Source organism: Chenopodium quinoa, unplaced genomic scaffold (genome assembly GCF_001683475.1).
Source record: "Chenopodium quinoa cultivar QQ74 unplaced genomic scaffold, ASM168347v1, whole genome shotgun sequence".
Taxonomy (NCBI): Eukaryota; Viridiplantae; Streptophyta; class Magnoliopsida; order Caryophyllales; family Amaranthaceae; genus Chenopodium; species Chenopodium quinoa.
This window is the reverse complement of record NW_018743572.1, coordinates 128,084-151,932: the sequence shown is the minus strand read 5'-3', so window position 1 is coordinate 151,932 and position 23,849 is coordinate 128,084. Positions and strand designations below refer to the sequence as shown.

Below are 23,849 nucleotides of genomic sequence, written 5' to 3'. Positions count from 1 at the left end.
GAAAAGCCTCCAACAGAAGGGAATGGTAGAGACGATGCGTCTAAGGAAGCTGTTCAGTGTGAAGATGCTGTTGTGAGAGAGGAATTAAATGCATCTTCAGTACGTTCACCATTACTCTATCCATACAAAAATGAAGCATATTTAAATTATTATGTCGTGTAAAATTTGGGATATTTTGTTATTATGTGTAAAAATAGCCTCCAGCAGAAGGGAATGGTGGAGAGGGTGAGACTAATGCCACTAATGAGGGTGAAGATGCAGATTTGGGAAAGGAATCAAGGGCAGCTGCAGTAAGTTAACCCTGACTCTCTTAGTACAAAAATGATTCAAGCAATTTACCTTATTGTATTGTATAAGATTGGGAAAGAATCTGACAATTCTGTTTTATGTAAATAGGCTTCACCAGTAGGGGACGTAGGACAGAAAGCTGGAGCACAAGGTGCGGATAAGTCTCATGTTCAAATTGGACAGGGAGTTGGGGATGAGAACCCAGAGCATGGTGGAAATGAGTTATGGGATAAGAACATACAGGAAGAGGCAAGTTGTTACCTAATTTCTCTTTGATTATTTGATAATAGGATCCAATTATCAAAATGTAGATCTTGTAAGATTTAATATAAATGAATGAGTTGCTCTGTGACTTACTAGGAACCGCGAGCAGCAGAAAGCAGCAAAAGAAAAAGAAAGCGGCGTCCCAGAAAAGAAAAAGCAGTTGAAAATGTCGTTCCAATTTTCATTACGGAAGGTGAAGAAGAAGAAACTGAACCAACAAAGAAGAAAAAGCGTGGAAGGCCATGCCTCCCCGATCACAAAAAAAAATCCTGTACGTGTTATATCTTAAATTAAATATAAATTTGGCAATGTTGGTGGTATAAATTACTATACATGATTACAATGTACTCGTTAAAATGACAATATATTATATGATGCAGTATCCTGTTATGAGGATTTATCTAGACAGAGTTGTCAACGCAGTACCAAAAGGCACTACTCAAAAGGAATGGATTAGGGAGGCTGGATTTTTCACATTTCTGGATGTGAAGTTTAATGAACTTGACCGGTTTTTTCTGTCGTGGTTAATGGGTCGATGGGATCCTGAAACCCAGTTACTACGCATTAGGGATGATTATGAGATCAAGATCACTGATGAAGTGGTGGGGTGGATATATGGGCTGCCGTTCAGTGATTATACTTTCAATATTGAAGAAAGTGTTACAGGTAATAGGATAAGATTTTATAGCTTTGGAAACAAATTATGATAATGAATACACTTTATATAACCTCCCATTGTATAGATCCTATAAGGTGAAATTTGAACAGATTTTTCCTTATGGTGTGTACAAAATGCAGAGGACAAAGAGTACAAGAAGCTAAAGACTTCCTATTCCAAAAGAGGGGGTATAGGTCATCGCATTCTTCATGCTGATATGACAGAGAATCTGCAAGGAAAGGTTCTTGCAGTCCTATGTTTTGTATGTATTTGGCAACCTAATATGTACAACTCTGAACAATTGGATTAGTCCACTTTTATGCTGGATTTTGAAGTCGCGGTACCTGGAAGATGCACGGAATTGGAATTTTTTAAAGTTTGTGCTTGAATGGATGATCAAGCAGCACAGAGAACTGGATGCAGAGAAGGGTGGCGTTAAGGGATCCCCCATCGTGCTAATGGTAAGTCATCTTTTACTTTACTAGCCTAGTCATATAATAATATTATCCTGTACAGAATGCATACCTTGACAGATTGAAATTAGGCGATAAAGGGCATCGGGGCATACCGATAGACCAAGGCTTGGAATGTGGAAGCAAGCTGATATTGAACGCGCGATTCGTGCAGATACTGCTGCTGATGGGTCGTATGGTGCAGCAGAGGTAATTATTGTTTTTTTGTATACAAATACAAGTTAAACGTTTCCTACAAGAGGTTAGGGACATACTTTTGATCTGTTGAATTTTGTTTAGGTTGTTAGGGATGTTGTGTGTGGGAAAGAATACCCTATTGGTCCGCGGAAGGACCTTCCTGTGTGGATGACGAGTCCGCCTCCTGTGAATCCAAAAGTTACCGCCGTGGAAAGGAAAAGAAAGAGAAGGAAATGCAGAGCACAGGTCAGGGACTTGAAAGAATATAAAGACATTTAACACTATAGTTCTTCCAGAGAAGAAGAGGTAGTTTGAAACCGAGTGTGACTAAGTTCATAGACTGTTACTTACCAGATTACTGATTAGTCAAACTTTTCTTAAAGACAAGCAAAGGACATGAGGAAGAAGCCAATACGGGACGTACTGAGAGGAGTAACAGAAAAAAGACAAAGAATTAGGTAAAAGTTGTGGTCTTAACTTTGGTTGCTTTGTTTGCAAATTAATGCTGACTGAGTCCTATTGCTTGTAAACATCTTTCAGGAACTTCGTGTAGTTCCACCTGCTTTAACCCCTAGACGGGTTACAAAAGCAAGAAGCAGGTTGATACAAAGGAACACACCTGTTGAAGGGGATAAAAATGTAAATTACTTGCATATAAAGTTTATGACATTGTGTTTGAAAAAGTGTAGCATTTCTTGCCTATAATTATATAATTATTAGGATCATTTTACATATTACAGTAGCTTATTATTCATAAAAGCATGATATTGGTTTCACAGGTATAAATCAAAACAAGGGAAACAAGCATCACTGGGAAAGGTGGCAGAACAAAAACAAAGGATGTTATCTCAAAAATGAAAAGGACAAAAGGTAAGAAGGAATCAAGTGAGGATGATTTAAGCACTGAGAGCAACAGTGAGGATGACGAAGCTGATGACGATGATGAGGAGAATGATAGGAATACGGAGGATGATGAGGATGATGAAGAAACTGCCAGTGATGATGGGAGTGAAGGAGAACTAGGAAATAATGGTGAAGATGATGATGAGCCTGATATAGAGGTCACAAACCCCAAATCTGGGAAAGGAGATGTGGGTGGGCCTGATAATGGAAAGAATGGTAACGGGGGAAATGATGGTGAGGAAGATAAAACGGAGGAAGATGATGGTGGGGAAGGCGGGGGTGATAATGACTGAAATGAAAAGAATGCAGAATCAGATGTGGAATGCGACAACGATTACCTGAGCGACCTTGATGACAATGAGGGCTTGCCCCAGATTTTTGATCACCAGCAACGCAGCATCACGGCGATCTGTGACAGAAAGTCAAACTATACTAGGAATTAGTAACAACTTTTTCCATAATGCTTATTTGTGTACCTTCATGTGTTGTAGTAGATTATGATGAGTGTTTTAATCAAATAGGTTTAAGGATCAGATTTTGTTCAAGTGGTATGATGTAATGGTCAACCGTCAACTGGTACACAAAGCATGTAAGAAGAAGTCTCCCATTCCAATAGAGGTAATGATTAAATTATATAACGATCACCTCTCTTTCAAACAGTATGTGTGGGGAACATTTAAAGTAAAAGACATAATTAATATTGTGTTATATAAAAAATAGTTTATGGATGCATTTGCAGTTTACACAAACAACAAAGACTCCGGTACTGCATTATGGATTCTACGTCTTTAGGCCATTATTTTTGGTACGCAATTTGTGCTGTATATTACCAAATTCAAATATTAAGCTACTGTTTTAGAGTTGGCTTATTTAACTTTTATATCATTGACATATGTTTCTAGTGCAATCTACTGGAAGAGGATGCAAAACCTAAGCCTGTTGTAGAACAACTCTTAATCGATGAATCGGAAATGATCGGCAACTATTTCTTGACCGGAGGGAGAAAATTCAAGGATAAGCGGAAGGTGTGTCTTCACTCCTAATAACTCTATGTTAACATTAGAAAAGACAAACTGTGTTATTCATTGATCTTTCCAAACCCAAATTCTATAGATTGGTTGTGTATGCTAACTGAATCACAACTTGTGTATTTGTGTTACATATGGGACATAGGTGATTATGCCCATATTTGTCGATAGAGGATGGTGTGTTTACATTATCAATGTGAAACGCAAAAAAGTATTTATAATTGATTTCCAAAACACGACTGAAGAGGATGAGGATGAAGAAGACAAAAGGCATGAGGATAAGATATTAGTGTTGGTAAGCAGGCTAATTATGTGGTGAACCAGTTTCATGTAAATGTTTTTGGATAATCTCCTGAGACCCAATATTGATTGCTAATTTGTTTTTTTATTTTTATTTTTTTTAATTCTTTAAAAAAATGAATAGGGAAAATACTTTAAGCAGATTCTTGGACTGACAATCGTTGCACTCTTGGAAGGTCCGTCACCAGACGTTGAAACGTATAGGTTTGTCAAGTGTGAGGACGTACCAACAGCGAAATCAGTCCATGAGACGGCATGCTTTGTATCCTGTTCCTATTCAGTCAAACCCAGTCTGTTTTCTCATGGCTTCGTGTGAGTATTTTTTTTAGTAAAATGTTTAGGTTTCTTATTTTTTACCAACAAAATATTGACATCGAAATGGTCCTCTTATTTGCAGATATATGAAAAGAATGATCTCCTGTTTCGAAAATTCATGATGTGGAGGATGTTAATGGCGACGTGCAATGAAGTCAGGAACAACCTAGATGGTCTACTTTTGTAGATTTGGGGACATTTGAAGTATGAACAATTTATTTTCTATGTTCAAGTCAAATCGAACTAGGTAATTTCTTTAAGCATAAACTTTTAACTTTTTATTCTTTGTCGTTTTTTTAACAAGGGAGTAGTCTAAAATATTTAACATTTCCTCCTCTGTCCTTTATTAAACAGCATCACTATGAATTTCCACAAATCATAGTATTATATTTGGAGTCATATTTTTATTTGTAGAATCATATCATAAATCAGCATAATGTCTATAATCGCATTTTGTTGCATTTAAAATTAGTTGTTAACAATCTTTAAATTACCACTTGGTTGCATAAGCAATACACAATGAAATGCAGAAAATTACAATTACACACATCCACCTATCAATAGTTGTTTTATCCATCATCTTGATTTGCAAATCCATGTTTGCCTTTTCAATATTGACCAATTTGAGAACCAATGACTCGGAATAACTCTTCATCTCTAATATTTTCTCCCATAACATGTCATTTTCTACCTTATACTTTTCTACCTCGCACTTCAACAACATGCATTGTTCTTTTAGTTGTGTCAATGCAATCCTTAAATTATTAGATTCAACCTCGTTTGCTTCATCTTCCCAACAAAAATAGCCACAGTCATCATCCTATGCATGGAATCAATTCAATTTTATGCGTATACAAAATAGCATAATTATTTAAGAAAAAAAAATCCGAGACATAACCTAACCTTCCAATATGAACATCGGTAAAATTTCCGTCCGGCGTTAGATGTTTTTTGCGCACTAGTTTCTTGGCTGGTATATTGTGCTTGCATGAATGTAAGACGGAGTCATCGAGGTGGAAAGAAGAAGTGAATGATTCATTATTGGAGGAAGTTTCTTCAACTACAGTCATCTTAACATTCAATTTTTATATGTATGTGATTGAAGCTTTGTCTCAAAGCCCTGATTATGTGAATGTCATTCAATTGTAGCAAAAGAGTAATTTATAGACAAGGATGTTAACCGTTGATGATTCAAATATAACAAGTGACCGTTGGAAAAAAATAATATTTAATTCCCATGATACATCAAATCAGATTCATGTTTAAAGTATCATTTTATCATTTACAGTTTGTTATACCGTTAACAGTATACATACAACTAATACAATACATTAGTGTACACAGTTTTGATATAACGTATACAACAACATAGACTACAACTTTGAAGGTACACTATTGTGAGAACAACATATACCTACTCATAACTAATGAAATTTGCCGTAATCAACATTGCGGAGTGTAATTCCCATATTTCATTGGGTATGGCTTTCCATAAACAACACCTTCAACGCCCTGTGAAACCAATGGTGTATGGTTAATAATTTGTTAGTGATCAAAACGAAACTAATTAACAACTTTATTTGGTAATATAACTAGGTTGCAATAATCTTGTAAATACCTTTGATTTTCCATAACGACCTTGGTGAATGTGGTCAGATTTTATTGCCTTATCAACACTGTCTTGTGTCCATTCATAAATCCTGCATCCATTAGCTTTCCAATCTACGATACTTGCATGCCTTATCCGGTCCAGGTAAATAATCTACATCAAATAACAATAGGAAATCATTGGTTGTTTCTTGATTGAAGCATTAATTGAACAACATATCTTTCTTTGTTACGGAAACTTACCACGAGTAAAAGTGCTCCGCAACCTAGCACCTCCCAATTATCACTGTAATTGGTAAGCCACTCTAACATGTACTTATGATGAGTGATATTTATGTCACTCCTAGGGTAGTTCTTTCTAGTAGTTTTAGCAATAATTCGGTTCATCCTAGTGTGCTTTTGTTATGTTTTGCCTAATTTAAGCAGTCTACCTATGTGTTGCGTAATGTGTTTTTATTTGGTTTAGGTAGGCTTTGCTCCCCTCCCTCTTCGTTGTATTACGCTTCGCCTTCCTATTTTGTAATTGCAGATTGATTGCGGTTCGAATTGACAAGGAGCCAGAGCAAGGACCGAAGCATTGAACCAGCAGGTTGGAGCGGGCGCGCAACTATAGGCGCGGGCGCGCGCTGAGCTGGCCCAATCCTGTGACACCCATTTTTGAGCGGACGCGCTTCTTGAGGAGCGGCAGCATCACCATCTAGCGCGCGGGCGCGCCGTTGTGCAGCGCGGGCGCGCCTGTCTACTGCGGTCCGTAACCTGAAATCAGATTTAAAAAGCAGAGAAGAGGAGAGAGAAGGCATCATTCATTGTTCACATGTTGAAAATTTCAGCATACTCTTTAGAGGAACATTCTTAGTATAGATTTTAGCTTTCTTGTATTGGAAATTCTTCCATAGATCTTAGTGTAGATCTTCAATTTATCAATTTTAGCTACTTTGGGTATTTTGAGGAAGGATTTTGGAACTCTATTGGTGTTTTTCATCTCACTTGGTATTGAATGAAACTATTGGTATTCTTCTTTTTATTCTTTTGTTATATGCTTAAAGTTCCCATCTTTGTTGGTTTAATTGGTGAAATTATCATCTCTCTCATTAATTTCTTAATTACTTTGTTGATTAGTGTAATTGTAGTTAGGGTTATGGATTGTGAGTAGTTTTCTTATTGTTAGGGGTTTGGTGGAGACATGCTTTGAATTTGATGTATAAAGGCTAGGCTAGTTTGGAATACTTGCAATTAAATCTTCCTTGCGCCTATACTTTTTGGCTACTCCATGTTTATGGCCATATGCATGTTGTGGTTGAGTGACTTGAATTAAATCATGACGATAGTGTGATTTAGGAATAGTCATTGGGTGATTGATTATTGTCTAACCTTAGTATTGCATGCCTTATGACGATAGTGTAAGTGCATGTTAACTAGGAAAGCTCTTAATCCCGATAGGGTATTAGAGAGTACTCTTGACTTTGCCTTGTATGAGTTGCTTGGTTTGCATGTAAACCTACTTCCCTAAGCCTAGCTCCTTTGACTTCATATCATGTTCGACCCCTACCCCTAGCATTTATTTTAACTAATTTTACATACTCTTTAGTCATTAATTCATCCACTATTTTCCTTGACCGAACTAGATTAACTTTAGGAGATAGATAGTAGTGCTTAATCGTTTCCCTGTGTTCGACCCTTGACTTGCCTCTAGACTCGTTTAGTTGCATGTTTAGGACCACAAATATCATTTGATATAGGTGTCTTAGTAACGACCTAAAATACCCTTTGTCAAATTGGCGTCGTTGCCGGGGAAACGGTTTCCATTGTGTGTATATTTTCTTGTTGAGACTAGTTCATTCGTTTCTTTCTGTTGTTTTTCCGTGTCTTGTCAGTGCTCACTTTTTGCTTAGCTTTGTATATGCACAGGAGGCTTAATAGCTCTAGGCCTTTGGTGTCCATAGACCACGAGCTAGAGCGTACTCTAACCCAATTGAGGAGACAAGCAAGCGAGAGAGGTGAAGACCCACTTCAAGAGGAAGTGAGAAGTTCCCCTACCCCATCTTCACCCAATTCAAGCGAGGAGAGTGAATCACCCACAGGCTCAAATCCCAACCCATTTTCCAATAACCATAATCAACAAAGTATGGGTGATCAAGGAAACGTGGGTGATCAAAGGTCACTAAAGCAACTTGGAGCACCCGAACATATACCTCTCAAAGTGGGATCCTAGCTCCTAATACCCAAGCAAACAATTTTGAAATCAAGCCTAACTTCATCTCCTTGATAGAAAAGAGGCAATTCACGGGTGTTAAGTTTGAGAACCCACATGAGCATCTCAAATAATTTCTCAAGTATTGTGACACCATCAAGATCAACGGAGTAACCCAAGAGTACATTCGATTGAAGATGTTTCCATTCTCTCTTATGGGAGTAGCCGAGCATTGGTTGAATAATGACGTGCCTCCCGGTTCTCTCACAACATGGAATGAGGTTACTACGACATTTTTGGCAAGGTTCTATAATCATAAGAAGACTGCCGAGGCTCGTTCTAAAATTCAAAGCTTTCGCCAAAGGGGAGGTGAGTCTCTATGTGAGGCTTGGGAAAGGTACAAGGAACTCCAAAGACAATGCCCTCATCATGGCATTCCCAACTACCAAATTTTTCAAACTTTCTATGGAGGCCTTTCACCCCAAAGCAAGACAAGTTTAGATGCCGGGGCCGGTGGCCCTATTATGAACAAGAGAGAGAACGAAGTTGAAAGCATAATAGAAGATGTGGTCCGGAATTATGAGGATTGGTATGAAGGTGAGAGGGAAGCCACTTCAAGCAAAGGAACGGTGCAATCCATCGAGCAAACCAATGCCATCACAAATCTTTCCAACCAAATGGCAAAGATGGCAAAACAAATGGAGGAGCTCATGAAATCAAGCACTCAAAATACTTCCTCTCCTTCTACCAAGAGAGGCCATGGTATGAATCCTTCTACTTCTTCTCCCTCTAATTACAATGCTATGCCTCCCGGTTGTATGTTTTGTGATATATGTGGAAACTATGACCATAATTCCGAACAATGCATGTACATTAATGAATATCAAAGCCCTTCCAAAGAAAATGATGATGATAATGTTGAAGATGTTAATGCTATGAATTTTGTCCCTCGTGAGGGAAATGTTGGAATGCGGCCAAATTGGGATCAAAACCAAAACCGCGGTTGGAATCAAAATCAAGGTTGGAATCAAAATCAATGGAATCAAAGTGGTGGTAGTTATGATAACCAAGGCCAAGGTAAGGGGAACTCTTCTAATTACAATGGAAGAAGTTACTCAAACCAAAAGCCCAATTGGAATCAAAACCAACAACACTATTCCAACAACCAACAACGTTTTAATTCCAATCACGGTTCCGGAAATGGAAGGCCTCAAAATAGACCTCCCGGTTTTGAACAAATTAGGCCACAAGCCCAAATTTCTATCACACCTCCTCCTCAAGTTGAGGCCGCTCCGAATTCTATGATGGGCATGCTCCAAGCTTTCATCAAGAATCAAGAGAGCTACAACAAGAGTCAAGAGGAGGAAAAGAAACAAATTAAGGCACACATGAAATTGCTTGAGACCCAAATCTCCCAAATTACCCAACCAAGTTCTTCATCCTCCCCTTCTTCCTCTTCTTCTTTACCTAGACAAGGTGTCAACCCCAAATCTATGTATGCCATTACCACTAGAAGTGGGAAGATCCTTGAGAGTGATTTAAATGTTGAGAAGAGTTCCGATAAAGGGATAGGACTTGAGGTTGAGGATGATTCATCAAGAGAGGGTGAGGTTCTAGAAGGAAGTGCCGAAAAGCATGAGAGGGGCGAGAGAGAAAAAGAGAAGGAACCCGAAAAGGAGAGCACCAAAGAGCAAAAACCTTTACCCCTTAATCTCCAACCTAGGAATGAGAGGTTGCCTTTTCCCGAAAAAATTTTCTAGGTCTAAGCTTGATACCCAATTCGGAAAGTTTTTAGAAGTAGTTAAAGGCTTGCACGTTTCTATACCCTTTGCGGATGCTATGAAGGAGATGCCTCACTACTCTAAATTTCTAATAGACCTTTTGAATGGAAAGAGAGGAGTTGAGACCGTTAATCTAACCGCAAATTGTAGTGCCATTCTCTCTAGTAAGCTACCAACCAAATTGCAAGACCCCGGTAGTTTTTCTATTCCTTGTTCTATCAATGAGATCCATTTGGGGAAGGCTTTGGGTGACCTAGGTGCTAGTGTGAGTTTAATGCCCTTCTCGGTCTACCAAAAGCTCAATGTGGGAAGCCTTTCACCTACAAACATCATTCTCCAACTAGCGGATAGGTCCACAAAATTGCCTATAGGGAAAGTAGAGGACATCCCCCTTAGAGTTGGTAAGTTCACCTTTCCGGTGGATTTCTATGTCCTTGAGATGGATGAAGATGAAAGAATTCCTATAATTTTGGGTAGGCCATTCCTAGCTACTTCTAAAGCGATCATCGATGTCAAAGAAGGTAAGATGACCTTGAAGGTTGACAATGATTCTATTGAATTTGACTTGAATAAGGTAATGAGACAACCCTCCTCTAGTAATGAATGCTTTAGAATAGATACAATTGAAAATTTGATGAATGAGTTTAGATACCCTCATATGCATGCTTCTAATGATCTACTTGAGAATGTTTTGTTGAATGAGAATGAAGTAGGCGATCAAAAGGAGATGCAATTGTATGAAGAAATACTTGATGAGAAAGAGAAGACAATCACCGACCAAGAGATGCTCCAAACACATGAAATCTTCAAGGTAGAGAAGGAGGAGATCTCCAATGGTAAGGGAGCTCCAAAGGTAGAATTGAAACCTCTACCTTCGGGCTTGAGGTATGTCTTTTTGGATGCTTATGATACTTCCCCGGTTATTGTCAATGCTAACCTCACGGAAGAGCAAACCTCCTCATTGCTAAATGTCTTGAAAAAGCATAGGAAGGCTTTGGGTTATACTCTTGATGATCTCAAGGGTATAAGCCCCTCCCTATGCATGCATAAAATCGATTTAGAGGAGGGTGCTAAGCCGTGTAGGCAACGGCAAAGGAAGCTTAATCCTTCCATGCAAGAGGTTGTGAGGAAAGAGGTTTCCAAGCTACTTGAAGCAGGGATCATCTATCCAATTGCTCATAGTGATTGGGTATCCCCGGTTCAAGTAGTAACGAAAAAAGGAGGTATGACGGTAATGGTTAATGATAAGCAACAATTAGTCCCAACCCGGCTTGTTACGGGTTGGCGTATGTGTATTGATTACCGCCAATTGAATGCCAACACTTCCAAAGACCATTTTTCATTACCATTTATTAATAAAATGCTTGAGAGGCTTACAAAGAATGCCTTCTATTTCTTTCTTGATAGATATTCGGGATTTTTCCAAATCCCGATTGATCCCAAGGATCAAGAGAAGACAACATTTACTTGTCCCTATGGTACCTTTGCGTACCGTAGGATGCCTTTTGGGCTTTGTAATGCTCCCGCTACATTTCAAAGATGTATGATGTCAATCTTTAGTGATATGATTGAGGATGAGATAGAGGTCTTCATGGATGATTTCTCCGTTGGAGGGACCACCTATGAAGATTGTCTATCTAACTTATCTCGTTGTTTGGAAAGATGTGAGAGGGCTAATCTCGTGTTGAATTGGGAAAAATGCCATTTCATGGTAGAGATGGGATTGTTCTTGGGCAAAAAATTTCCCATGTCGGCATCGAGGTGGATAGAGCCAAGGTGGAGGTCATAGAGAAACTCCCACCCCCTACCAATGTAAGGGAAGTGAGGTCATTTCTTGGCCACGCCGGGTTCTATCTTCGTTTTATAAAAGATTTTTCTTTAATTGCTAAGCCACTCACATCTCTCTTGCAGCAAGATAAAGATTTTGTATTTGATGAAGCTTGCCATGAGTCATTTTGTAGGTTGAAAAAGGCTCTTTGCACCGCCCCCATAGTCCAAGGACCGGATTGGTCTTTACCATTCGAGCTAATGTGTGATGCAAGCGACGAGGCCATTGGATCGGTTCTAGGAGAGAGCAGCCTCGTAAGCTTAACTTAGGTTTTCACTTCATGACCACCTGTGTATCTATCGCAAAGGGTAAGAGGTCTGGAGACATACACTGCGGAGCAATGGTCACTAGGTTGGCCATTAAGTTGGGGCGCAGTGATATGTTACCTCTCTGCACACCCGTGGGGAGTAAAGGTGACATTTACCTTGACCTAGAACAGCTTTGTAGGTCTGAATTTACCTTGCCGACCGCTAACCCTGCCTACTACAGTTGGCTTGTGAGAGGGAGACACCATTGCTTTCTTCCCAAACCCCACCTTACCTCCATCACCCGTGCCACCGATTATGTATGGAGAGTTTTGAGAGATAACGGGCAAGTGCCCGAGCTTTATGGGGATGTTGAGGGAGGGGTAGGTGATGAGGAGGAGGTAGAGGAGGAGGTTCAGCAGCAGCAGCAGCAGGCGGGCGCACAGAAGCCCACAGGTACATTCCAGCTATCTGACATAGCTAGGCAATTGCAGGCAATCTTTGAGTCACAACAGGGCCACCATCTGCAGCAGCAGTCCCTCTATGACTAAGCTGTGGACAGAGGAGAGATTGCTCCCCCCGTGAACTACCCTAATTGGTCGCCTTAGCACGGCCCTGTTCCCTCTTGGGGGGGGAACAATCTCCCCACTTACCCTTACTAGCAAGGTCCTTCCGAGCCTAGTAGGGAGCTCCGCAGCTTCCCAGAGGACGGGCAGTACGATTATCGTGTGCCTGGCGGGTGTGACTTTAGAGGGGACCCTTCTTACCCCTATGTGCATCCTGATCACCCCGCCCCTCTGTATTCCCAGTCTGAGGACACTCCCTCCGATCCTTTGCCCAGCTGGCAAGAGGATCTTTTCAGGGGTCACTACGGTTGGCCACCGGGCTTTGACGGTGGCTGGGGCCTTTTCGGCCCACCTAGTGGCTACAGCTATGACGAGCCGCCACCTAAGCATGACTCACCTAGTGAGCCTAGCTCTAGTGGCCAGTAGGCTACGTCCCTAGAGTATATCTCTCCCCTGTTTTGCATGTTTATTTTGATGAGAAGGAGATATACTCTTGGTAGGGAGTGACTTGGCTGAGATTCTTACCTGCGTGCCTGTCGGTATTTCATTGTTTTACTCGTACCTTGATGCTGCTTATTCTGCTGGATTGCATGACTGTTTGTTTGGTTGTTTTTGCCCCTGTTCACTGCTATGGTTGTTGAGTTTTTAATGTGTCTATGATGATGACGATGATTACTGATATTCGCCGACATGGCGATTGACCGGTGTGTGTATATATGGTTCGATGATTGATAAGGTAATGTTGAATTGGGAGTAGTGAAGCAAAAATAAAACTATATTCTACCCAAAAAAAAAAAAAAAAGCCAAAAAGGAGTTGCATTTTATTTCTTTCTCGTCCATCCGGACTAACCCTTTTGTGTATATAGTTTGTTTTCCTTCTATTTGGATTCTCACCACTTTTAGGGCGCATGCTTTACCTTTGGATATGCTCACTTCGGCGTTATTTCGGTGAGATCTTTCTAACTTTTCTTTCTTTTCTTTCATTTTATTTTTCTTTGGTGTGCTTTAGGATAGCTTTAGTTTAGATTGGAGTTGAATGGTTCGAGGATGTATGCTCTTAATTCTTCGGAATCTGGTGATCGTTGGTATTGATGCCGAACGATCTTTGTTTGACGATTGGGATTTATTTGCTTGCATGCCTTTTACCTTTATTCTCTTTTGTTTTGTATAGGATTTTTCTTTTGCTCAAAACAAACCATGTGGTTGTTGTATATTTTGTCTATTGTTGAGCAATAATTGATGGATTTGCATTCTTGAATGTCTTTCTTCCTAAGGTTTAAGAGTTTCCGCGCTCTTGGATTGCCATTGGTTGACTCTAGGATATTTCTATGCTAAGGTAGTTGTGCTAGAACTCGTAAGGCCCATCGAACCCAAATTCACTTGTTTATGGTAAGAAGGTGTTGCCCTCATTAGGGGATTTGAAGGCTTAAAGGTCATTTTTGTAACCCGATGTGAGTTTTATTGTTCAGGCCTCCAACACTTCTTATATGAGCGGCATAGGATCCCTACCAAGGCATGCTTAAATTGAGAACTTGATTTCTAGCTACCCGAGATCGCGACCTAACTAATCTAGACAGGACAAAGGCATTTTCTTCGGTGACTATTTTGATTTTCTAGGCTTCTCTTTTCTTTTGTTGCTTTCTTGTAATTTTATTTGCATTTGCCCCTTGCTAGCCATGTTGAGCCCCATCTTCCTTGTTTATAGCACATTAAAAACCCCATGGTCCATCTATTTCTTTTCTTAACCTTAGACTTGTGAAGTTTGAGCCATGAGAGTTTATTGTGCTTTTGGTTTGAAAAGATGGAAGGTAATGGTTAAAAATGGAAATCACGTGTGTATTCAAGAAAAAAAAAACCGTAAATAGTAAAAAAAAAAAAAAAAAAAAAAGGTGATGTCATTTACCCCACTCGTCTAAGCATTGAGGACAATGCTCCACTCAAGCTTGGGGGAGAGGCTCTACGCGTCTTGTATATAGTATGGTGAGTTTGTGTTGAATAAGCTTGGGGGAGATGTAATTTTGTTTGGAAATTTGGAGATATTCTACGTTGTTTTAAGAATTGGCCTCATTCTTTTCTTCACAATTAGGATTACCTACCAAATTTTTCAAATTTTCCCTCACCTTTACTTCCCAGCCTGCATTACAACCCTTTTTGAAGTCCTTTTGACTTAGAATTGGTTGAGTCACTAGTCGGTGGAGGGAGCTAGATTTCAAGCATATGGAGAGAGCATGTCTTGGTAAGATGTCGGGTTCCCCTTGATTTCATGTCTTATCTTTGTTCTGCCTCCTTCGTGGAGTCATGAGGTGCTACCTAGTAGGGTGAATTTGAACCTAGATGAGGGAACGCGGTAAGAATGTATGGAATGCGGGTGGAGTGGAGCATGTTAGAGTTCTCTATGCTTAGCATAACTTATCTTTCAATCAACCATTGGCATCCAAAAACGTGCTTACTCTTATTGCTTAGAAAGATTGACATCCATCTATGTTTTTTTCTTTTCAATATGCTCTTCATCTCCATGTTTTGTTCCGTGTTTATAGTTGAGTTTCCTCTTTATTTTCTCCCTTGTTTAGTAATTGTTTTGAGCATGTTGCCAAGAGTTGCGGGTTAAACTCTTTGGAAACCCTCACGAGAGCATACTCGTCCTCATCGGCGACTTTGGGGTTTAAATGGCTTGTTGTTTATGCTAAAAACAACCGTGATTCCTACGAAAGTGAGTTAGTGTATTCCCCTTCCCCTTCTTTCCTACTTTCTCATGTTTGAATGATTGTGTCTTATTCTTCTTTGTCTTTAGCTTTGCTCGAGGACGAGCAAAAGTTTAGCTTGGGGGAATTTGATGAGTGATATTTATGTCACTCCTAGGGTAGTTCTTTCTAGTAGTTTTAGCAATAATTCGGTTCATCCTAGTGTGCTTTTGTTATGTTTTGCCTAATTTAAGCAGTCTACCTATGTGTTGCGTAATGTGTTTTTATTTGGTTTAGGTAGGCTTTGCTCCCCTCCCTCTTCGTTGTATTACGCTTCGCCTTCCTATTTTGTAATTGCAGATTGATTGCGGTTCGAAATGACAAGGAGCCAGAGCAAGGATCGAAGCATTGAACCAGCAGTTGGGAGCGGGCGCGCAACTATAGGCGCGGGCGCGCCACCTTGGGCGCGGGCGCGCGACTTCCCGGCGCGGGCGCGCGCTGAGCTGGCCCAATCCTGTGACACCCATTTTTGAGCGGGCGCGCTTCTTGAGGAGCGGCCGCGTAACCATCTAGCGCGCGGGCGCGCCGTTGTGCAGCGCGGGTGCGCCTGTCTGCTGCGGTCCGTAACCTGAAATCAGATTTAAAAAGCAGAGAAGAGGAGAGAGAAGGCATCATTCATTATTCACATATTGAAACTTTCAGCATACTCTTTAGAGGAACATTCTTAGCAAAGATTTTAGCTTTCTTGTATTGGAAATTCTTCCATAGATCTTAGTGTAGATCTTCAATTTATCAATTTTAGCTACTTTGGGTATTTTGAGGAAGCATTTTGGAACTCTATTGGTGTTTGTCATCTCACTTGGTATTGAATGAAACTATTGATATTCTTCTTTTTATTCTTTTGTTATATGCTTAAAGTTCCCATCTTTTGAAATTATCATCTCTCTCATTAATTTCTTAATTACTTTGTTGATTAGTGTAATTGTAGTTAGGGTTATGGATTGTGAGTAGTTTTCTTATTGCTAGGGGTTTGGTGGAGACATGCTTTGAATTTGATGTATGATAGGCTAGGCTAGTTTGGAATACTTGCAATTAAATCTTCCTTGCGCCTATACTTTTTGGCTACTCCATGTTTATGGCCATATGCATGTTGTGGTTGAGTGACTTGAATTAAATCATGACGATAGTGTGATTTAGGAATAGTCATTGGGTGATTGATTATTGTCTAACCTTAGTATTGCATGCCTTATGACGATAGTGTAAGTGCATGTTAACTAGGAAAGCTCTTAATCCCGATAGGTGATTAGAGAGTACTCTTTACTTTGCCTTGTATGAGTTGCTTGGTTTGCATGTAAACCTACTTCCCTAAGCCTAGCTCCTTTGACTTCATATCATGTTCGACCCCTACCCCTAGCATTTATTTTAACTAATTTTACATACTCTTTAGTCATTAATTCATCCACTATTTTCCTTGACCGAACTAGATTAACTTTAGGAGATAGATAGTAGTGCTTAATCGTTTCCCTGTGTTCGACCCTTGACTTGCCTCTAGACTCGTTTAGTTGCATGTTTAGGACCACAAATATCATTTGATAGAGGTGTCTTAGTAACGACCTAAAATACCCTTTGTCAACTTACCCCAATTATATTCATACGCATTACTAGCGTTATTCAGATTATATACATGGGAAGAACTTATCCAAGTTTTATTATCCATTGGACAAAGCAAGACGCCCAGTGTGTACCCCTAGCATTTATTTTAACTAATTTTACATACTCTTTAGTCATTAATTCATCCACTATTTTCCTTGACCGAACTAGATTAACTTTAGGAGATAGATAGTAGTGCTTAATCGTTTCCCTGTGTTCGACCCTTGACTTGCCTCTAGACTCGTTTAGTTGCATGTTTAGGGCCACAAATATCATTTGATAGAGGTGTCTTAGTAACGACCTAAAATACCCTTTGTCAACTTACCCCAATTATATTCATACGCATTACTAGCGTTATTCAGATAATATACATGGGAAGAACTTATCCAAGTTTTATTATCCATTGGACAAAGCAAGACGCCCAGTGTGTACAGCAGAAAGTGTTGCTTGAACATTGACTTGTTATGTTTCTCATAACGTAGTTTCTAATACACCTTAGAACGTTTTACGGCACGCGCAGCGAATTCTCCTTGTAAATTTTTTTCAATAGTTTAAATTCTTCGTAGTAAGCCTTCTCTGGATAAAACAAGATGTCCCCACCAGGGACTCCTAAAACCCATTCCACCATTTCAATATCCACAACAGTTGTCAAGTCCTCCCTTATTTTAAGTGAATGGGTTACAGGATCAAACCTTGAAACAATCCATCTAATAAAGGATTGATCAATCTTGTAATGGACAGATTAAGCAAGTTGCCAAAACCCATTTCCACGACCTAGCTTCTTTGATCCTCATTCAACTTCCCAATTAGTTTGACAAAAGAACTATATTCTTGTGGACACCACCAGGTTGTCACAATAAGCATGTTTAATTTATTAACGTACTAAAACTGTTAGGTGAAATCAAAACATAATTTATATTCTCAGATGTCTAGGATCAAAAATTATTGTTAGAATCAGATTAATAATAACAATATGATATTAAATTACACAGCAACAAAAATAATCTGTTATAAAACCCCCTTCTACATACATCAACATAAAAACTAAACTTTACAAATTACAGTCATAGAAATTACAAAAAATGTGTACCTTTGGTAATGCTGCGACATCAATTTCTGATTGTTCTAGTATTTGATTAACTACCACATGTTTTACCCTTTTATGACAGGCCACATGCTTCTTCGTTCTACAAACCTCCGCCTTCAAAGGTTGTTTATGTATGATATATACATTAATCGTTGGATTGGTGAATGCCACCTCTTTTAATTTGTTAAAACCGTCTCCATCCACCAGATCCAGCAATTCGTCATTCATACATTTCGGAGGACCATATTTTATGCCATAAACATCATACCCAAACCCATCAATTAACGCCTTCAATCTCTCGGCCGTGAACTCATTTTCGATAAATTCAACGGTGAAGGATTCACCATGTTGGTAACAAAGTCCAGGATAAAAAAAAAGCTTGCCACCATGGAAGACGTTAAACACTGCACTAGTAACTTCACCCATCTAAACTTGACGGCGTATTTGTTTCAATTCAATTCAAAAATTGGAGACTTAATTGAATATATAGTACTAAATAACCTAACAACCATTTTAATTGAAATTATAAACAACTCAAAAAATGAAATAATTAAGTGGAACACAGTGATGCAATGCATCCATGAAATTTTTCAGGGGAAGAACAAAAATATATTGTACAATATGAAATTCTCCATGAAATTTTCAATAATATAAACAGTTGTTTGGGCCATCCAAGAAATACATGGTTTGAGCCCATTTATAATGATTTCGTAAAAAAAAAAAAAAAATTAACAGCTGTCCAAGCACCAGGAATCGAACCCTGGACGCGGAGTAAGTCAACAACATACATAACCATTTAAGCTACGGGTATCAGCACGCTAATTGCACGCTCAAAATATGTTTTCATGTCTATGAACACTACAATGGTATAAATATTTGAAAAATTTCCTTGGGATGTAGGGATCGAACCTAGCACTACGGAAATGGAGAACGCTATCACTATCAATTTGGTAAAGGGTATCAGCACAAACATTTTCATAACACAAATCTATTTAACAACAAATAAAGTGTGGGTCGACTTTTCACATACCATAATAACAAAATGATATTATAAACTTAATTATAACACTGAGTTATTTTCCGCTGTGACGGTGCCTATAAATATACAAGGTACTCAACCAAATCAGAATTCATGGTTATCATGAACTCAAAATCAATAATCACCTTGATATCCCCATCGCCGGCAACAGGAAAATTACAAAACATGCACAAATCGATGACGGAGAACATGCGACTATGGTTGTAAGTATTCCGGCCAACATCACAAAATTTTCCGGCGACTACTACGGTGGGGATTGGTTTGATGAAAAAAAAAACAATTAATTCGTTGGTAGGAAGTTCAAGTTTAGTTTGAAATTTAAATTAAAACCCATTCAAAATTTTCATAAAATTTCATTTCAATTTGAATTGAAAAAATTTGGGCCCAAAAAAAAAAGATGCCATTTCACCCAATCAAAATGGAGTGTGCAAGATCCATTTACACATTGAGTGTGAATGTACTGGCTTCCGGTAAGAGACCCTCTAAAGTTGAGAACGGGTATGTTATGTCTTTTTTATTTTTTCAATACACATAACAGACCCGTTATAATTAATATTGGATCTCTTACATCAAATAGACCCATTTTTTAAATAACGGGTCTTAAATTGAGGGTCTTTTTTCGATGTTTTTGTAGTAGTGCAAGCTTTTACTGATTTTGTAGCCGAGATGATGTGGCCGAATTTGCAACTGGCCGGGGACCAAATTTTGAAAGTGTATGTGGATGGTAGTGCAACAACAACCGGATGCGGTGTTGGGATTATTTGCGAATCTCCCGAGGGAGATAAGTTTGAATATATAATGAGATTTCAGTTCCAAGCCTCTAATAATGAGGTTGAGTATGAAGCCCTATTGCCCGGCCTTAGAATGTGTAAGGTGGCCGGGGCAACAAAAGTTAATGCAAGTTCGGAATCTCATCTGATAGTCAACCAAGTGAATGGTGACTATGAAGCCAAGGAGACGGCCATTATGAAATATCTGCAGATGGTCAAAGAGGAGGCCGAGAGCCTAGAACTTTTACCCTGCAGCAAGTCCCCTGTTCAAAAATCATCTAGTGGACGCGCTCTCCAAATTAGCGTCCTCGACATCATGTGATACTCCTAGATTGGTGTTTTGGAAAGTAAATGAAAAGAGAAGTATCGATGCCGAGCCTATACAAATCATTGACAAAAGCTCCTCATGGATGGAAAGAGTTTTTCATACTTAAAGGATGGGATACTCTTGGATGACCCAAAAGAGAGATGGCTGATGAAGAAGAGAGCGGCCTGGTTCGAAATGAGGAGAGGGGAATTATTCAAGAAAGCTTTTGTGAAACCATACTTGAAGTGTATCACTCCAGAAAGAGGGCATGATGTGTTGGACGACCTCCACCAAGGGAATTCTGGATCCCATATAGGCGAACGTGCCTTAGTTGAAAAGGCTATCCACCTAGGGTATTATTAGCCGAGAATGAATTCGGGCGCCATGAAAATGGTGAAAAAATGTGACAAGTGCCATAGCACTACTACAAAAAACCCCTAATAAGTCGGACTTTTAAAGTCACCTGTACATAAGTTGCAACTTATAAACCTATCGAGTCACCTCATATTTATTTGGCGACTTGTTAAGTTGGGGTTAAAATCAACAAAGCACCTAACGAGTCGCCTAATATATATGAAGTGACTTGATAAGTTAACAAGTCACCCCATATATGCATGCGACTCTATAATCCGACTTATTTGGTGGTTTAAATTAGATTTTCAAAGTCACCTATACATAAGGTGTAACTCGAAAGCCTGTCGAGTCGCCTTATACATATTAGGCGACTCAATAGTTGAGTTTTCTTATGTATGACTCTCACCTAATGAATCGCCTGATATTTATACGGCAACGTGATAGGTTAAAAAGTCGCACCTTATATACAGGTGACTTTAAAAATCTAATTTAAGCCACCTAATAAGTCGAGTTATAGAGTCACATGCATATATGGTGCGACTTGTAAACCTATCAAGTCATCTCATGTATATTAGGCGACTCATTAGGTGCTTTTTTGATTTTAACCCCAACATAACAAGTCGCCTAATAAGTATGAGGTGACTCGCTATGTTTACAAGTCGCACCTTATATATAGGTGACTCTAAAAGTTCGACTTGTTATGTGCTTTATTATATGACCACTACCTAATAAGTCGCCTAATACGTAAGACGCGACTCGATAGGTTAATTCTAAAAATTTATATAAAATAGTTACAATCTCATATATATATAGGAAAAGTAACTTTGGTATCATGGCAAGAACTTCAACCTTCCAGGCAAAGAACCAGAGATCAAGCATGCTAAGTGCCATAAACACTGACATTATATGAGCTAATATAAATAGTTGGAAAAAATGTTGATTTTTACGTGTCGCCTCTTTCAACACAAGCGACATATAGATTAACCTATGGAGTCGTATCTTTCAACACAAGCGACACAATAGCTTAACAAATAGAGTCGCCTAACAACTAATAGGTGACTTATATAAAAGCTTTCAAGTCGCCTCAGAGGCGACTCCTAAAGTTGGAAGCTATTGTGTCGGTGGCTGTGGAGTCGCCTTTAAAGCGACTCGTTAGGTCATTTACAGGTGACTCGATAGGGGTTTTTTGTAGTAGTGTAGGTTTGCAACCCTTGTCCACCGATCGGCTAACATCTTATTGGCCATAAGCAGTCCCCTCCCTTTTGCAAAATGGGGCATGGACGTCTTAAGGCCATATACTCCAGCTTCCGGTCAAAGGTGGTATGTGCTTGTAGCTGTTAACTACTTCACAAAATGGGTTAAGGTCGAGGCCGTCCGAGGGATTAAGTAGACGAACGTATCAGCCTTCATTTGGAATAATATTATTACTCGCTATGGAGAACCTCAGTCTATGGTATTTGACAATGGACCTCAGTTTGAAACTCGCTAACTCAAAGAATGGCTAAGTGACAAGGGCATCACCCACTGCTTTGCCTCGGTCGGCCGTCCCCAAGCTAACGGCCAAGTTAAGGCCTACAACAAGCTGATTTCCAACGGCATCAAGCGGAAGCTTGAGAAAGCCGGCAGCCTATGGGCGGATGAGTTAGTTCATGTCTTGTGGTCCATATGTACCAAAGCAAAGAGTTCAACTGGTGAAACCCCATTCTTCTTATTTTATGGTGCTGAAGTAGTGCTCCCAATTGAGATGTACGAGCCCATACTTTGAGTAATGTTGTATGATGAGAATGCCAATTGGGAGGCAAAGAAAACCGCCTTGGATTTTCTCCTAGAAGCAAGTGGCAACGTGGCGCTTAGACATGAAATTTATCGTCTAAGAATGTCAAGAGCTTACAATCGCCGAGTGTCTAAGAAACCGCTAAAGATGGGAGATTTTTTCTTAAGGAAAATGGAAGCGCTCGGCCGAGCAAATGAGGATGGAAAGCTAACCCCAAACTGGGAAGGCCGTGCCAAATTAGAGAAGAATTTCGAGACAACACTTACTGTCTCGAAGCCTTAGATGACCGTCCGATTCCTCGAACTTGGAATATATACGAACAATATGAAGAAATACTATGTTTTTGTTTTTTCTTTTACTTAGCCAATAACTGTAGATACATCTAGGTCTTGATGACCGAGTAATGTAATTAAGGCCGTATGGCCCCAGCAATGTAATTTTGACAAAATTAATGAAAAAGTCAGCCATTGTTACATTATTCTTTCTGTTTATATTTTGCTACTTCTTAGCAGAGGTGCCGAGTGAAAATGAAACTGATATTGCTTGCAACATAGCAGCTCGGCCTAAAAGGATAATAAAAAATGTCGAATAAAAATAATTTTTGGGGTGCTAGCAATATAAAAGCTCGATCGCAAAAGGTATAACTTGGCGGCCGCATAATTGTCTAAGCAAGGGTATCCCAATGAAAAATAACCGTCCGACTTCAACCAAGACGGACTGTCAGGCACAAAGGTTGCCTAAATTTCTTTAAGGCATCTTATGTCCCAAAAGAGAGTAAGGGCATACCAAGGCGTCCTAGCCCAGCCAAAACTTAGAAATTTTCAGGTTGAGATACTACTTGATTTGGGTATTTAAACTCCTACAAGTGGGCCAATGAGAGAATGACATGTGTCGCTCTCAGAGGTGTCCAAATGGAATCCTAGATAGATGACACATGTCACTTGGATATGCCCCTAGTAATGGAGGCTTTTAAGGCCCAAATCCAAAGGGGCGCCGCAAAACGGTGCTGCCCTAATCCCTAGGTCATAAAACCCTAGCGTAGGGCACGTTTTCCTAGGTCCCTATAAATAGGGAGATTCCCCCAATAATGGGGGCACCTTGAAACCTTGAAATTATTACGTCTTAATCATTAGGACATTTATTGCTCTCTAAAATAGGGAACACCTGAGCCCGAAGTTTGAGCAGATAACCTACTTTCCGCACGTTTTACTCCGATTTCGTACTAACTTAATCTTTGGAGGCGGACCATCGACCATTCGGAGATCCATTTGTTTTACAGGTACATACGCCCTTGTCGAATCCAGTCTTTGAGTTGTAACTCTCCCAAGGGACACAAAAACACCCGAAACATTTAGCATTGTATGTGTGGAGAGTACCTCTAAGATGGCTTCACAAGGTCAACATGTGCCGCCTCCAGAGACCAACCGGCCTCTGGAAGAAGTGGTGGTGCAGTCGGACCATGACTCTGGTGACGATGGAGACATCGAAACCTATGTGGCCCATGATGGGTCCCTCATCTCTTAGGGCATCCGTCATAAAGACAGGCGGAAGCACAATGCTAA

General features: G+C 39.6%; 2 protein-coding genes across 2 annotated transcripts; both read left to right on the top strand.

Moving 5' to 3' along the window:
• The first annotated feature begins 25 nt into the window (after positions 1-25).
• LOC110681656 (prostatic spermine-binding protein-like) lies at positions 26-3,451 on the top strand. The gene is made up of 3 exons (XM_021857803.1): positions 26-1,872; positions 1,963-2,318; positions 2,401-3,451. The coding sequence occupies exon 3, from the start codon at positions 2,715-2,717 to the stop codon at positions 3,054-3,056; it is 342 nt and encodes a 113-aa protein (XP_021713495.1). The 5' UTR covers positions 26-1,872; positions 1,963-2,318; positions 2,401-2,714; the 3' UTR covers positions 3,057-3,451.
• A 4,951-nt stretch (positions 3,452-8,402) lies between these two features.
• Positions 8,403-9,965, top strand: LOC110681642. Its single transcript, XM_021857791.1, has 2 exons — positions 8,403-9,282; positions 9,526-9,965. Exons 1-2 carry the CDS (start codon positions 8,403-8,405, stop codon positions 9,963-9,965), a joined length of 1,320 nt encoding a protein of 439 aa, XP_021713483.1.
• Positions 9,966-23,849: the final 13,884 nt, after the last annotated feature.

Coding starts and splice junctions, on each gene's coding strand:
- LOC110681656 (XM_021857803.1), top strand. CDS start 2,715: ATGAAAAGGACAAAAGGTAAGAAGGAATCAAGTGAGGATGATTTAAGC.
- LOC110681642 (XM_021857791.1), top strand. CDS start 8,403: ATGTTTCCATTCTCTCTTATGGGAGTAGCCGAGCATTGGTTGAATAAT. Junction 9,283..9,525: donor TTATGATAACCAAGGCCAAG/GTAAGGGGAACT, acceptor GCATGCTCCAAG/CTTTCATCAAGAATCAAGAG.